General features: G+C 33.5%; 1 protein-coding gene across 2 annotated transcripts in view; it reads right to left on the reverse strand.

The window, feature by feature from the left end:
- Positions 1-6,802: 6,802 nt before the first annotated feature.
- The window catches only part of LOC148945022 (uncharacterized), a 54,968-nt gene continuing 45,884 nt past the window's right edge, over positions 6,803-15,886 (reverse strand). For both annotated transcript variants that reach the window (XM_089098569.1, XM_089098570.1), the window contains 2 exons: positions 10,743-10,901; positions 6,803-8,915 (listed from right to left, as the gene is read on the reverse strand). In XM_089098569.1, coding sequence (XP_088954695.1) covers positions 7,390-8,915; positions 10,743-10,901 — 1,685 coding nt within the window. In that variant the 3' untranslated portion in view covers positions 6,803-7,389. The remainder of the gene's footprint in view (positions 8,916-10,742; positions 10,902-15,886) is intronic.

Here is a 15,886-nt window from a genome sequence, read left to right on the forward strand (position 1 = left end):
CTCTCACACCCACCACCTCCCCAAACACATCCAATCAACATTTTGAGATAGCCAATTTGTTCAATGTAGTTGAAAGGTCGGGAAATTATGTCTTTGAGGATGATAATCCCTCCCCCAGAGTACTCAGAGAAAGGGTTTTAAGTTATGCCCTGGGAGCATACAAGGTTTTTACAAAACCAAAGAGATGAAAAGTATTTTGATAGTCCAAACAATAAAGATTGAGGGATGAAGATATTACTGATTAAATTTTACTTAGATGTAAACACTTAAATAACGAATATAAAATAAGGGAAAATTATGTCAAACTAAGAGCTGAATTAGAATTAAACTGAGTGAAAATAACCTAGCCGATTAAACAGCTTTACTTAACCTTTTACTTTACTTTACCTTACAAGTTTCCCCTCATTTTTGTTTTGACTTATTTTATTTTTCTTTGTTTGTGCAGTGAGTATACCTTTATTACATTACACATATGCAGCTAAAATAAATAAAAAATACTATACATTATTGTAGATAATTCATACTATGTATTAAACAATAAACTATACTATAAGGTAAACTATAAGTTAGTCATATTTCTATAAGTTCTGAATGTGTGGAGTCAACTCCCACGTCATTTTCTTCTCTGTTTTCTTCTGGATTTCTTTTACATGTTAAAAATAGCTAATAACTTTCACAAATATGTTCATCAAGCACTTCTACTCCAAATATAGAATAATCTAACTTGCAGTTAACTCTTTCATTATTCATTTTAATCTTATTTTCCATAGAGTTTTTATCCAAAGTTGATTTCAATTTTTTACTGGTAGCAGCACCAAACGCTTTTATTTCTATGTTCAGATCCTTAGGGTCTGGTGATGGATTAACAATTGGCACTGAAATAGTTTTTTTTTTCTTTTGTTGCAGCAAGATTCGTTTTCTACCGTGAATAATGGTATTTGTAAGTTTTCCTAATAGTTTCCTCGTCAATGTTTTCTGCATAGTTAAACAACAATGACAAACTATAACTCGACTCTATTAAGACTTATCCATCAACTGAAATGCCGTTTTTGTCTTCCTCTTCTTCCTCAGCTTTGTCTACCTTAAGTCTTTGGTTCATCTCTTTAGTCAATCTGTCTATTATTTGCTAAAAACTTTTGACCTTGTACTTGAGAACATATTTTTATATCTATTCATCTGTAGTTTAAATTAAATTGAACATGGTCACATCGATTCAATGGTTTATGCATTAATTTTCAGTTAGCCACTTCATGCTTAATAAAACTAATGACTTCATCGTGTCATTATTTGATTTATATTTAAACACTCTTGAAAGACCAGAAATTGTTTTTAAATTTGCTACTTATTATAAACTCTTAAATGGGAAAAAATTAGGAAATTGCTGGTATTCGCAAATTTTAGCGTCACTATTTCCTTAAATTATACAAATAATAATACTGATTTATTTTTTAATCCCACTATAAACAGCACAACAAAAGCTGAGTAATAAATTACATGAAAAACTAGAGACCAAAATAAAAGAATCAACTAGAACAAAAGCATGGGACAAGAACATGAAATGGCTGAAACTTTGAAGTAGCAGACTCAGACAACTCCTAATGTAACAGGGCCAGTTTTGCCGTTATATCTAGATCATTGAAATTCTGCTTAAGTTACACTTCTTAATCATGGTTTCATGTTCCCCCCCCACCCGTCAGGGGCATAATATAAGGAACAAATTCTAGCCCACTGTAACAGAGAATTTAAAAACGCATTTTGACGAAAATTGCAATATTCTTTGGGCCCGACCATATTATGGCCTACAACTTAAAGTGCTGATATTTGATATAACTCATCTCCATGTTTTGTCCTCCATACATGTTAGGCATTCTTATCCACAATGACCTTTTTTCGAGTGCTATTTTGTATATTTGAAAGCAACAAGATAAAAATATCTACAAAATCAAAAGCAGGCTGTAAGAATACAGTAAATTTTACTTAGATGTAAACAGTTAAATAATGAATATAAAATAAGGGAAAATTCTATCAAACTAAGAGCTGAATTAGAATTAAACTGAGTGAAAATAACCTAGCCGATTAAACAGCTTTACTTAACCTTTCTTGCTCGTATTCACTGTATTTGTATTCGCTATATTTGTTGAATTCTGAAAACACAAAATTGACCCAATATAACACGATTAGTAGCAGAAAAATCTTTAATTAGCCTGTAGCAAACAAAAGCCTAATTCACAAAGTTCTCAACTGTCTTTTACTGGTCATTAAGTCAATAAATTTTACTTTACAATTTTAATTCTCTAGGAAACTCTAGCAAGCTTGGTTTTCAGTAAAGTCCTAGTTTCTTAGGATTATACAATTATAAGGAAATATTACGAGTCAGTTTATCTGCACCAGTTTTTCAAAAATATAAACTGCGGAGCAGTAGTTTTTGCTTATGTGAAGTTTCATCTTTATACTTTATTTCCAGAAAAACTGTGTTTTTCCAAAAAAAATGATTTGTGTTCTGTTTTTGGGCTTTAAAAATATGTACAATAAACTTTATTCAAAAAATATTTGTCCAACTTATGCCAAGAAACTACAAAATTTAACTTGAGTTTTTGCTAACATAGGGTATTAAATATAAATTTTACTTTGTACTTCTCTTAAGCATTCCTTTGCAAAATCTGCAATTTTGTAATATGAAGACCCAGATATATTATCCTCGGAATATTTGAGGAGATGTAGATAGCCCATTCAATCATTTGTAAATTATCTTCCAACACGAAATATACATATATTTTAAGAATCTGAATGAGTTTCAAAGAATTCAAGATATTTAATTAATAAAATTTACTGAAATTTGTGTTATTATGCATAAAATTTTTCTGCCACAATGCAGCAAAGATTTCGAACTTTCATACGATATTATGCTTTCATTATTTTTGCTTCTTGGAATTTAGCATTTTAAGAAAACTGATCAATAGAAATGAAAATTTCACCATTGGAATCACCATGGCCAAAAACCCTATTCACCATGGCCAAAAACCCAGTCCCTGTAGCCAAGCCGGAAACCAGCAGCCCGCCACTTAAGATATTTCAGAGACCCAGTGCTGCAAACGCTATGGCACGCCGCCACCATGGTTGGTGGCGGCGGGCCGCCGTTAATTTCCAGCACTGATTTACTCCCTGAGATAATTTGTTCATCAGAGAGGCAAATATAAGGCAAAATCCACTAAATAATGGTACAGGCAAAGATTTTGGATTCCCCTCAAAATGTTTTTGAACTTACTCGTGTACTATGGACTTTCAATTATTTTTTCACTTGTTTATATGGTTTTCGCTACAATCATAGGTTTTCGAGACATTGGATACTAACTATGTTTAGAAGTAGTTATTTTCCAAAATTCCATTCCCAAGATTTAAAAACCTTATAGAATTCCCACTGCAAAGTTTCCCACGCGAAAGCGTGTGTCTATATCTCATTGCAATACCCTTTTCACCTTGTGATATTGCTATATGCCCTTTTGACAACATGCATTCACCTTGTGTGTTTTGATTTAATTCCACATCCCCGTCAGCATTCCGTGTCAGTTGCACCTTAATACCCTCAGCTTTTTTGGAAACCCAGAATCCAACATGCCCCCTTTTCCCAATAACCAACCCTGTGTGTAAACAATGGGCAATTTGCATAACTTGCAGTCCTTACCCCACGGGTTGTGGGTGATCATATCTTCCCCAGAGGCATCATTATTGGACCTTTCGACTACATTAAATAAAATGGTGGTCTCAAAATTTTGACCTCATGTCCTTGTGGGGAGGGCAGCTAAAAGAACGAGTGAGGGGGTGGTTGTCCTCCAATCACTTTTAACTCTTTGGAAGGGCATTAGAACTTTCAATTTCCAATCGAATGATTCCCCTCCAGAATTTCTACGACAACTACGTCCGTACAAACTAGCCTGGTGAAAAACAAATAACATATTGAAGCCATGTAGCGCTTTACTTAGGCAGCGCTGCCTACTGATTTTCTTAAAAATTCCATCTTAAATTAGTGCTACGAGTAAAGAGCATTTATGATCCTTCGAGCATTATCTAGTGCCTATTGTAAAGAGCTATAAGGCTTCTGTGCATTATTTTTTTTTTTTTCAGAGGCACTTCATATGGAAGGGTGGTCTTATAAACTTCGAAGGGGGCTTATTCGATTGGATATCGAAATTTCTAGTTCCCTTTTTAAGAATCAAAACTGATCAGAGTGCGTCCAACCCCTCCCACGCCTTTTTTCCCAAAACACATCCGATCGAAATTTTGAGATAGCCCCTTAGCTCAAATATTCCAAAGGTCAAATAACTCAGGAACAGCTGAGGATGTTAAATTAAGGCTTTCAGGGCTACTACAGCCATGAATGCTACTGTTACAACTCCTACTATTGGGCTAAATCAAAAGAGTTTACGTGCATCCAGGTTGTCAAAATGACATAGATGCAACATCTCAGGAATATAATAGGGTATTAAATTGAAACTTTAATGGAAAGTTTTTTTTTTGTGGATGTACTCAATCGAAAGGTATTATGTGCAGGTAGGATGTTAAAAGAGAGCATCATCATTATCCCAGGAACGACTGAGGGTATCAAATTTAAAATGTCAGAGCTACTACCACTACTACAACTATTGGATTAAATCAAAAGAGTTTAAGTGCATCCAGATTGTCAAAATGTTATAGATGCAATATTTAGGGAACAAAATAGGGTACGAAGTTGCAGCTTTCATGGAAAGTTAAGGGGGGATGTAAAACTAAATCAAAAGCCACTATATGTGTCGAGATTGTCAAAAAGTTAATCTGTGCAATATCACAGGAAAAGCTTTCAGTATCAAGTTGAACTTTCAGGCCTGTTCAGAGGAAGGTTGAAAAACCATCCGAAAAAACATTGAAGACCCTTTACTACAACCCCTAGAGTCAAGCCGTGAGATTCTAGTTTTGTCTGGGCTCATGCAGCTGTGTCTCTTTTTGTGTTTTTACACAAAACGGATCGCATACACCGGATGCAGCGAAAATGTAGAATAGAACTATCAAATTTTCGGTTGTATTCTTTAAAACGCAAGCGAGAAGATTAAAAATCCAGATTTGGTAGAAAGTCTTGTTTTTTATTCATACATTTTTTACTGGATCAGCTGAGAAATTTCCACGCAGCTGTTGAGCTCTTCAACGCGAACGGAGGAGCTCTTAGAAAAAATATAGGAAATCTGGCGGAAACATTGAAACATTTTTCACACATCATGTTGTTTTCAAATAACCAAAAAAACGTAGTTTACGATATATTTTGATATAATACTTTTGGTTTTCTTCAAACCTGATTTAAAGGTAAATCAATATTCTGTAGTTATTTCCTGTACTTAGGGACTTGTGTTCGGCCCAAGGACAAATAATGACCGCAAAAGACTGATGTCATGATATGACCCCTCTCCTAATTATCGAATACCCCCTAGTGTAGAAATGCTAACTAAAATCATGGTTCTAAAGATGTATTTCTCTAAACCCCGATATGTAAAAGCTTGCACTCACCTTGATTCGCAACACAACGAACCTAACAGTCTAATTTTTTCTTGGATGCTTCTTTTGATTAGCTGAAGTTTTTTCAGCTGAAAGCAAGGAGCGACATTAAAACTTAAAACGAACAGAAACTGTGACGTAAATGAGGGGGTCGCCCTCTCTTCAATACCTAGCTGTTTACGCTAAAGTTTAATTTTTTGTTTCAGGTATTTAAGAATGATTCCTAAATCACAAAGGCCGTTTAATTAGAATAATAATCTCTTTTAAAATTTATCAAAAAATTTAGCGTAAAGAGCAAGGTAATGAAGAGGGCGACCCCCCTCCTATAGTCATAATTTCTGTTCGTTTTGAGTTTTAATTTTGCTCCTTACTTTCAGTTGAAAAAACTTGTTTTTCTTATTTAATTTCCGATCATTTTTCAAATAATGCTGGTAAATCTGGCTCACCTCCATGAAAAATTCCCTTCCTCACGAAAAATTCCTACATGGAAAGATATTCCCACGTACCCCACCCCCTCCTCCAGAGAAATCCCCATTGAAAAACTCAGTATACTTCCCAATAACGAATAATGTATGGAAACAATGGGCAAAGTTGAGAGTTTGCAGCCCTTTTCCTGGGGACTCTAGGGTCATCCAGTCATCCCCAAAGACTTAGTATTACATTTTTCGACTGCGCTGAAAAAAAAATGCCTGTCTTAAAATTTTGATCTGGAAACTTTGGGGAAAAATTTTACGTGGGAAGGGCTAGCTGCCCTTCATTATTTTTGGCCACTTAAAAAGGGCACTAAAACTTTTGATTTCCAATCAAATGAGCCCTCTCCCGATGTTATACGATTTTTGGTTTGATGCGATCACCCCTGGAAAAAAAGCAAATAAACACGCATCCGTGATCTTTCTTCCGGCAAAAAACTCAAAATTCCACATTTTTGTAGATAGGAGCTTGAAACCTCTACAGTAGGTTTCTCCGGTATGCGAATATGATGGTGTCATTTTCCTTAAGATCACTTGATGTTTTGGGGTTGTTTCTCCCCTTTTTCAGAAATCGGGCAAATTTTTTCAGACTTGTAACTTTGATAGGTAACATTAAATTTGATGAATTTTATATATTTTGTATAAGCATCAAAATTTCATTCTTTTAATGTATCTATTATTATCAAGACTCTGTCTCCTAGAGTTTCAGTTACTAGTAAGCCGCGTCGGTTCTCATTTACAGATCGTTACCCCAAACTGTTTGACATCACAGAAATAAACTAGTAAATACTATTTATTAATTTAAAGGATATACAATGAAATTTACAAAAAATAAGACAAAAACACTGGAACAAGAATAAATGGATGTGCTGAGTATTTTTGTCAGCGTTCAACTTTTTCATGGGTTCGAGGAAACGTGCAAGAATTAATTCAATTAATGAAGTTACTTTTGAAAAATGAATTAGTGAATCACTGCAGATTCTTCTGTTTCTATATAAATTGGTCATTTAAGAAGATATTTTATTGCAAACTAAACACTTGTATATTTCTGCTCTTCTGGTTTTACAAATGCCTGGGCTATTGTATGAAAAATAAGCCAGAACGCAAGCGAAACAAGAGAAACATATTCACAGATGCATAACTGCATAATCAAAGGGCTAATACAAATCTGAAAATCTTATATGGAACAGCATATGGTTTCACTTATGTTTACTTATATGGTTTCAGAGGAAGAAGACAGCTTTAATCTTTCAGTACATTATTTTCTCTCCATTAAAATCTGTGTTCTCTAAGAAGTTTTTTTGTCAACTATAGACTAGCGAGTGTTTTCCAAGAATGGGCTATGAGATGATAATTTCAAGTCGACTTGAATGACAAAACTCTCTTACAAAAATCACGGTTAAATGCTTCCCTCACCTGTATGTACTCTTTGGTGGGTATTCAAATGATTTAATCGAGAAAAACCCTTCTGACATACACTGCATTTATATGGTTTCTCTCCTGTATGCCCTTTTTGGTGCATAATCAAATGGCTTGATCGAGAAAAATTCTTTTGACATATATCACAAGTATATGGCTTGTCACCTGTATGTATTCTTTGATGGCTATTCAAATTTTGCTTTAGAGAAAATCTTTTTTGACATGCATCACATTTATATGGTTTCTCTACTATATGCACTCTTTGGTGCATAGTTAAAGAGCCTGATTCAGAAAAACTCTTCTGGCATACATCACATTTATATGATTTGTCACCTGTATGTAGTCTTTGATGTCTATTCAGATAACACTTAAGAGGAAAACTCTTCTGACATATATCACATTTATATGGTTTGTCACCTGTATGTATTCTTTGATGTCTATTCAAATCTTGCGTTTGAGAAAAATTCTTTTGACATATATCACATTTATATGGTTTGCAACCTGTATGTATTCTTTGATGTCTATTCAAATGATGCTTCAGAGAAAAAATTTTTTGACATAAATTGCATTTATAAGGTTTCTCTCCTGTATGCACTCTTTGGTGCTTAGTAAAAGAGCTTGAATCAGAAAAACTCTTTTGACATACATCACATATATATGGTTTGTCACCTGTATGTATTCTTTGATGGCTATTCAAATTCCGCTTTATGGAAAAACTCTTCTGACATATATCACATGTAAACGGTTTTTCTCCTGTGTGCATTCTTTGGTGACTAATCAAATTGCCTGATTGAGAAAAGGCTTTCTGACATACATTGCATTTATATGGTTTCTCTCCTGTATGCACTCTTTGGTGACTAATCAAATTGCTTGATTGAAAAAAATTCTTTTGACATATATCACATTTATATAGTTTGGCACCGGTATGTATGCTTTGATGCCTATTCAAATTGTCCTTTTGGAAAAAGCTCTTCTGACATGTATTACATTTGAACAATTGTTTTTCTGTGTGCAGCTTTTGATGGCTTTCCAATTTTGAATGGAAGGGGAATTTGTCATCGCATGTATTGCACTCATTGTCTTTTCTATGCTTTTTCCTTTCCAAACGACTAATCAAGGGAGTTTTCTGATTATCTGAAAAATGATCTTGTAAAATTAAATGTTGCTGCACATCACCAATACATTCTTGCAAACAAATGGGACATCTTCTTGTCTCTCCCATTTTGTGTTCCATAAAGTGAACAACAAAATATCTGTAATCACGAAATACAGTGAAACAGACATCACACTCTATTAGTGGAAGTTTTTCACAGCCAGTTTCTGTGTGAAGGTCCAGCATCAACAATGATTTCTCTGCTTTACCACAGGAAGCACAACGCCAGATGCCAGCTTTTAATTCTTCTATATCCTTCTCTGCAAGCTTTTTCACTGCAACGATCAGTTTTGGGCCTAAGAGTTGCAATTGAGTCAAGCAATCAGTACTGCAAACTGTAGAATGCATTACTCCTAAATTAAAGGATGTTTTATAGTAATTAAGTATAATAAAATATTAAATAAACAGGTATTAGACCAATTACAAATGAAAAAGGTACATTCCACAAGTATTAAATGCATATCGAGTTTGAAAAAAAAGCATTATTCGGTTGGAATGGTTTTAACAAATAATAAGTTTTAACAATTGGACATGAATCTTACAAATCTGATGAATAGAATTTTCTGAATCTGACAGTTTAACAATTTTGTATAAAATTGTATATACAATTGTACAACAACAACTGTATAACAATTTTGTAATAGCGTTGGTATAAAAAAGCTAATTAAAACACAAAAAAAGCATTATATGGTTGAATAAGTTTTAACAAATGATAGGTATTAACAATTTAAATGGAAAACTTTACAAATCTGATGAAATTTTTTTCTGACTAACTATTTAACAATTTGATATTAACTTTGTATAATAAAAAAAAAAAAAAAAAAAAAAAAAAGAAAAAAAAAAGTTTTGCTTCAATTTTGCCGAAAATAAAAGGGCAATTCAAGGAATAAACTCAGCAGAAAATAAAAGCGTAGTTGTACAGAAATTCTGGGTGATGGATGTCTAGAATACCATAATAGAGACAAGTATAATGAAAAATAGGTTCTGTTGAAAAGCAACAAAAGAAGTTGTTTTAAAAAGTAACAAATTATTTATTTGAGTCTATTAAGTGCATTAAACCGAAAAATAAAACTTTTTTTTTCTCGAATGACAGTAATGACATTAAAAAAAACTGCAAGAATTTTATCATTACGGATATTAAATAAAAATGGAAGAATTATGTTATCATAGCGCTGCCTTAGAAAAGAAACTTCCCGTCAAGAGTTCCAAAAGTAAAAGGGCCTTTCTAACAAATATAATCTCCATTTTAAGCAAACAAACACTATGTGAATGATCAGCCTCATTTAGACCCCTCCCCCAATAAATCAACAAAAAACCTGGCGGGATCTCTAGCTAAAAATGAAGCTGAAACAAAGATTACAATAACCAACAGCCTAACATGAGTAATAAGCTTGGATATGACTATTTCTAATAGATAACACGGCTGAATCAATATTTAAATACTGAAATTGCTTTAATTTTTTAATTCAGCATTAACAGCTTTCCTCCACCTTTTTTTAGTATAAGCTAGTAACTTTTAAAACAAAAGTGTTAGCTAACAATTCTAAGAAACATTGCATTGAGCTGAGAAGAAAAAGAAAAAAAATTAAATAAAACTTGGAAAAAGAAATTTAACACATCTGACAAGGCTCGCCTGTTCCCGGCGATATTTTTAAAAGACGAACAAGAAAATTAAGCCCTAAGACATCTTTACTCAATTTTCCTGTAGCCTACTAGCGTCGGAAAAATATCTCAAACTGTTCTTCTGTAGAATATGTATAATGGTTATTATTTCATGTTTAGAGTTGATTACAATTTTTTTTTATTCTTATTGTTTTTGTGAGAAGAAAGTTCCTTTGAGAATACATTTTAAATTTTCCATCAAGGGTTACTACTCTTAACGGATTTTTTGCTAATTTTGCAACCATGATACTGTAAACCTCCAATTCAGAATTTTTATAGCAATGCTTTAGCGAGGTAAGTTTCAAGTTTCCCAATCTGCTATATCTTGTAATTGCACCACAGAAAAAAAAGTTTTTGGTGCCAAATCGCAGATTATTTTGGTACTATGAAGACAAATCTGTACTTTCATGAAACCTTCATGTACTATTTCGTGGTTTATCCTAAACAGAAAAAAACTTCTTCAAACTAAATAATTTCTGAGTAAAACTGATTTCACAAAACTATCAGCTGGATCTTACCTTCGTCACTGTTTTGTACTCTTATGGAGTCCGACTCAGACGTTGAAGCGCAAATTCTAGACAAAGTACTTAAAGGTGGATTTTGATATTCAGGTGATAGAGTAGAGCACGAAGCTTCCATTAGTCTCTTCGTATTACTTGATGAAGTATCTCCAACTCCTACAATAAAATGAATGAAAGGATAGACAAAACCTAAAATGATGTAAGAAAATATTCCCAATAAATTACTCCGAAATAAAAATGCAAACACAAAAACCAGAATACAAATATTTATAAAACTGGCAAACAAGACACTTGAATAGATTCAATTCTGATAATATAATTCTGATAATGTAAAAACAAATTTTGCTAATATTGAGAGTCAAAGAATTAAAAAACAGGTCCTCTGAAAAAAAGAAAGAAATTTGAACTTACAATCAATCAATCTTTACCTTTTAGACCTTAGCTCCGTCCGGCCTCTTGAGGCACCCAAGGGATCAAGAACAGGCCACCAACCATCCCTAAGGTTTTCTACTGCAGTGATGTCCTCCAGTTCTGGTTGAACAGAGGTGTGTAAATCCCTCTTATAGGTCCGGCGCAGTGTGCTTCTCGGTCTCCCGTGGTTACGACTTCCTGGTGGTTGCCAGTGTAAAACAGCTATTGAGATTTTATGGTAGCTCGTACGGAGGACGCTACCCAAATACCTCCACCTCCAAATCTGATTATGTCAGCCACTTGAGATTGTCGAGTCATTTCACGGATGGACTTGTTTGTTGTCTTCTGTGACCAGTGGATGTTTAATATTCTGCAAAAGCATGAATTTTCAAAAGCAAGGGATTCCCTATCTTTTCTGTTCCAGCTGCGTAGAATAGCTGAAAAGGGTAGCCTTTGGTGAAAAGAAAATTTGAGATAAACTTGACATACTTGACGTAGTTTAATGAAGGCGCCATTTGCCAGTCCCATTCTAGTGAGTACTTCTTTCAATGTCGAGCCAGTGTTCTCGATAATACTTCCTAGATAGCTGAATTCGACAAGTTGTTCAACATCTTAGTTGCCACGCTTAATGGAAAGAGGATAGTATAGAATAGTACTTTATAACCATGCAAACTCTCACACCATAAAAACTACCGAACTTGTTGCTCTCTGTCAGCTAGCCTACATTGTATATATGTATATATATAATACATATATAAAAAAGAACAAAAAAAATAAGTGCAATATTAAAACATAGCCTACAGCAATGAACCCTACTGGCCTGTCAAACAAAATGAGTACAATGAATAAAAATGAGTACATAAGTAAAATGTAAGTAAAATAAAAACAAATGAGTTGTTTATTACCATGCATCTGGTTTTCTCTGCATTTAGCCACACGCCAAAATGGTTCGCCTTTATCCTGACTACATCTAGTAATTCTTACAGCCATTTTTGTTTGACTCATGCACTGCTATGTCGTCCGCAAAGTCAATATATTTGATCGGGACTTCGGGGCTTAATTTGATGCCTTAATCACAAAAAGTAATGGTGATAGAATACACCCCCTGTTCAACTCCTGACAGGATCAGGAAAAAACGAGTTTGACCCTCTGATGACTTGACACATCATTCGCTACCCTCATACATGGATATACTAATCGTCATTATTGTCCAAGACCAACTGAGGAGTAAAGGGAGATACATGATGATATTGATGCCTTAATCGTCTACAAATAGGCGGTCCAGCACCGATGATTTTCCGTTTTTCAGTTTCTTTGCTGCTTCCAGGAGAACACCAAAAGATAAAAAAAAGACTGACGTATGTAACATGTCTTGAGAATAATAATAAAATCAAAAATGTACATTACGAGCTAGTTCACCGATCAGCAGTCAGAATATATGATTTTTAGGGTTCGTAAATAGTTGTTGTAATTTTAAGTCATTTTTTCCATCTTGTTTTGGCTTTTACTCATGGAAAAAACAGTTTTGAACATTGAGATGGTAAAACACAATAGGAGCTTGGTTATATGTATACAAAACCGGCCCAACAACGTCTATAATTATCACTTGGTATCGGATTTCAGAGCTAAACCTAGAATAGATATATATACAGTATAAAAAAAAAAAAAAATACTTCGAGTAGTGTACGTCCCAGGTTTCTGCTCATCCAACAACAAAGTTCAGGATTAAAAGAAGAACATTTTCGAATGAATGTAGACATTACTGCCTTATATGTGCTTCGATATTTTGCACCCCCTCTGTTCAGAAGGAGTGGGGTCTAATGAGAAGCCTTAGGGTTCTCGTAACAAGACTTTTTCCATGGATCCTCCATGGACAGGAAGAAACAGATAAAAAAAAAAAAAAAAAAAAAATCAATCTGAAACCTCAAAAAATCCAAAAACACAAACTAACGAAGGGAGTAGCAAATGATTCCAGATTAATAAAATTCAAACAACAAACTAAAACAAGCATCAAACCTAATTCAGAAACATCAACTTCAGGGGGAAACGTAAAGATCTCAAGAATTAACTAGAAATTCTTAAAAATTTTTTTGAAGATACCAAACGAGTGGCAGGTTTGTCCAGATTCTAGGAGCATGTTCATGATCATATTACAAGCTGTAAGAGGGTTGAAGTCAAGACTGCAGTGATGGAGCATGAGGAATCTGTAAAGTGTCAGAAGGGCAGAAATGACAAGTCGATTGATCAAAAATAAAAGATATATTATTTCACAGGGTAGCAGGAATGTGGCCATACTATTGTAGAGAAGTGAAAGAAAGACAAGACAGAAAAATTTCAAATCAAACAAGGTTTCAACCCTGAAAATAAAGAATTAAAGAATAGAACCTCCTGATAGAATCGAAGCTCCTGATAAATCAGGAGGTTCGACTCCGAATCCGATTTTAATCGAATCCGAACCATTTAAAGAATCGAACCTCATGATAAATGTATTTCGTTTAAGTTAAAAATTTTGTAAAAAATTTAAAAATAAGTTAAATAATTCTATTGTAGAAAAGTGAAAGAAAGACAAGACAAAAAAAATTTCAAATCAAACAAGGTTTCAACCCTGAAAATATACATTTAAAGAATCAAATGAAAAAAAAACATTAAAGAATATACAAAAAACATTAACATTAGACACTATAAGTAGTCATTGGAAAAATTATGCTTTCTAAATTATAAAAAGGGTGTCATTTCATTGAATGATACCAAAGTTAATTTAACTTATTTAGAAAGCAAGAGGTCGAATCAGAAGTATCCAGTGCACCTCTCTATTCCATTTGTTTGGAAAGCTCTGACGCAAATTCCGACTGAATTCCACTAATGGCGCTGTCAAAGCTTGGCTATCATATTTTTCAAATACCAGCACACAAGGGGCGGCCTTACTTCAAAATATGAAAAAAATATTTTGTCCCCTACATTATTGAAAAAATTAGAAAACCATCCTAATAGTTTCTCTCTTCCTTCTTATCTATGCCAATTCTCTTCTTTATCCCCTTCCTTGTGTTTTTATTAGCGTCTTTCATTTCTTTGTAAATTCTACAAGTTTTGTTTGTTTTTAATCTTTTTACATAGCCTACTAATGTTTTTTTTTCTTTTTTTGATGCATCATACCAAAAAACGATTTTTATCTAGTATGTAATTTTTGTTCACGTGTTTTTAAACCATTTCATGTTTTGATGTATTATTTTTTCTTTCCTTTTTTTACTCCAAAATGTGATTGGGAAACGCGTTTTCCAAAAAATATTGCCGTAAAAACACTCACAAAATCATTTAAATATTCGTCAGTTATATTTTCGTCAGTTATACTTGATACAGCACTTGTATAGTTTTATCGTCCAAAAGGAAAGGGACACATGCGTCCAACCCGTTTTTTTTCTTATTGATGAAACGAGTTTACTTTGAAAACATTCATTCATAAGTACCAGGCCGATTCACACTAAAACAATTGGTGTGACGAAAGCGATATCGGCATCCCCACCTAACGCTGCGCTCGAGTGCCAATGGTGCCCTTGGTCCAGGGCCCAAGTAACATTAAAAGGCCAGGTCATAATAAAAGCTTACAATTTGGGAGGTTCAAGGAGGAGTCATTGACAGTCTTATGACCTCAGGGTACTAGATGTTGAAACATTCTTACGTATCTACAGTGGTTAAAATTTCGATCGCCCCACAAATGATGACTAAAAATATGCACAAACATAACAAATATTGTAACACTTTTTTCAAAAGCTTTGAAAAAAAGCAAAAAAGGCTAAATACCCCTAACTACGCTTGAAAACTATTTTAAAAAGAAACTCGTTGGAGATTTCCATGGATATGACCATAGTAGAAGCTTTGAGCCTGGGTGGGGATCAAGGAGGAGTCTTTGAGTATTTTGATCACAGGTGACTTATAATTGCGACTTTCTTTAATTTTGGTAATTTTTGTGAGCATTTGGAAATCAAAGCTTAAACTCAATAACTGATACTAAGTCTCCTAACATTTTGCTTGGATTAAAAGTGATGAACTAGGAAGAAAATCTTAACATCTTCTTGAAGCTACTTCAGTCTGCATATTATTTCATTTAATTACATTTAAAACGGGTGAGCTTTTCATTTTTCACCTAAGAAAATAGCTGGCACTTCATTTTTCTTCATACCAAATAAAACATTAGGTATTTTTTGTTTCTTTGTAATTGAAGTGTTCTCATATGAAGAGGTTCATCATGTATTTTTTAATTTGATAAATTTACTCCTTTTAAATGTAGTTTATAATGTAGCTGATATTAGGTATTTATGAGTTTATAATTTCGAATGGATCCCCAAAAGACAAAAAAAAAATAATATCCAATAGAGCAGCCAAAAGCAATAAAAAAAGCAGCAGTTCAGCCTTAGCCTACATGACATTTATTCTATAAAGAAGCCAAAAAATAAACTTTAAAATTTTTTATTTTTAATTGTTATTAAAAAACAGTTTTTAATACAAGGAAGGCATTTTAGGAATCCAAGAGCAAAAAAAAAAAAAAAAAAAAAAAATATAAAAGTAGCCCATTTCAACTGTTTTAAAGATGACAAAACAGATATAGGCAAAGGCCATTATGAAAAAATTAAGCTTCTAAGTTCAAACTCATATTCAACGTTTTTACCCAGATAACTGACGAATTTGTGATACGGTATTTGAAGTTTTGTACGCAGTAATGCTCAATGAAAAAA

Source organism: Artemia sp. Qi Xiang Cuo, chromosome 13 (assembly GCF_049724085.1).
Source record: "Artemia sp. Qi Xiang Cuo chromosome 13, ASM4972408v1, whole genome shotgun sequence".
NCBI lineage: Eukaryota > Metazoa > Arthropoda > Branchiopoda > Anostraca > Artemiidae > Artemia > Artemia sp. Qi Xiang Cuo.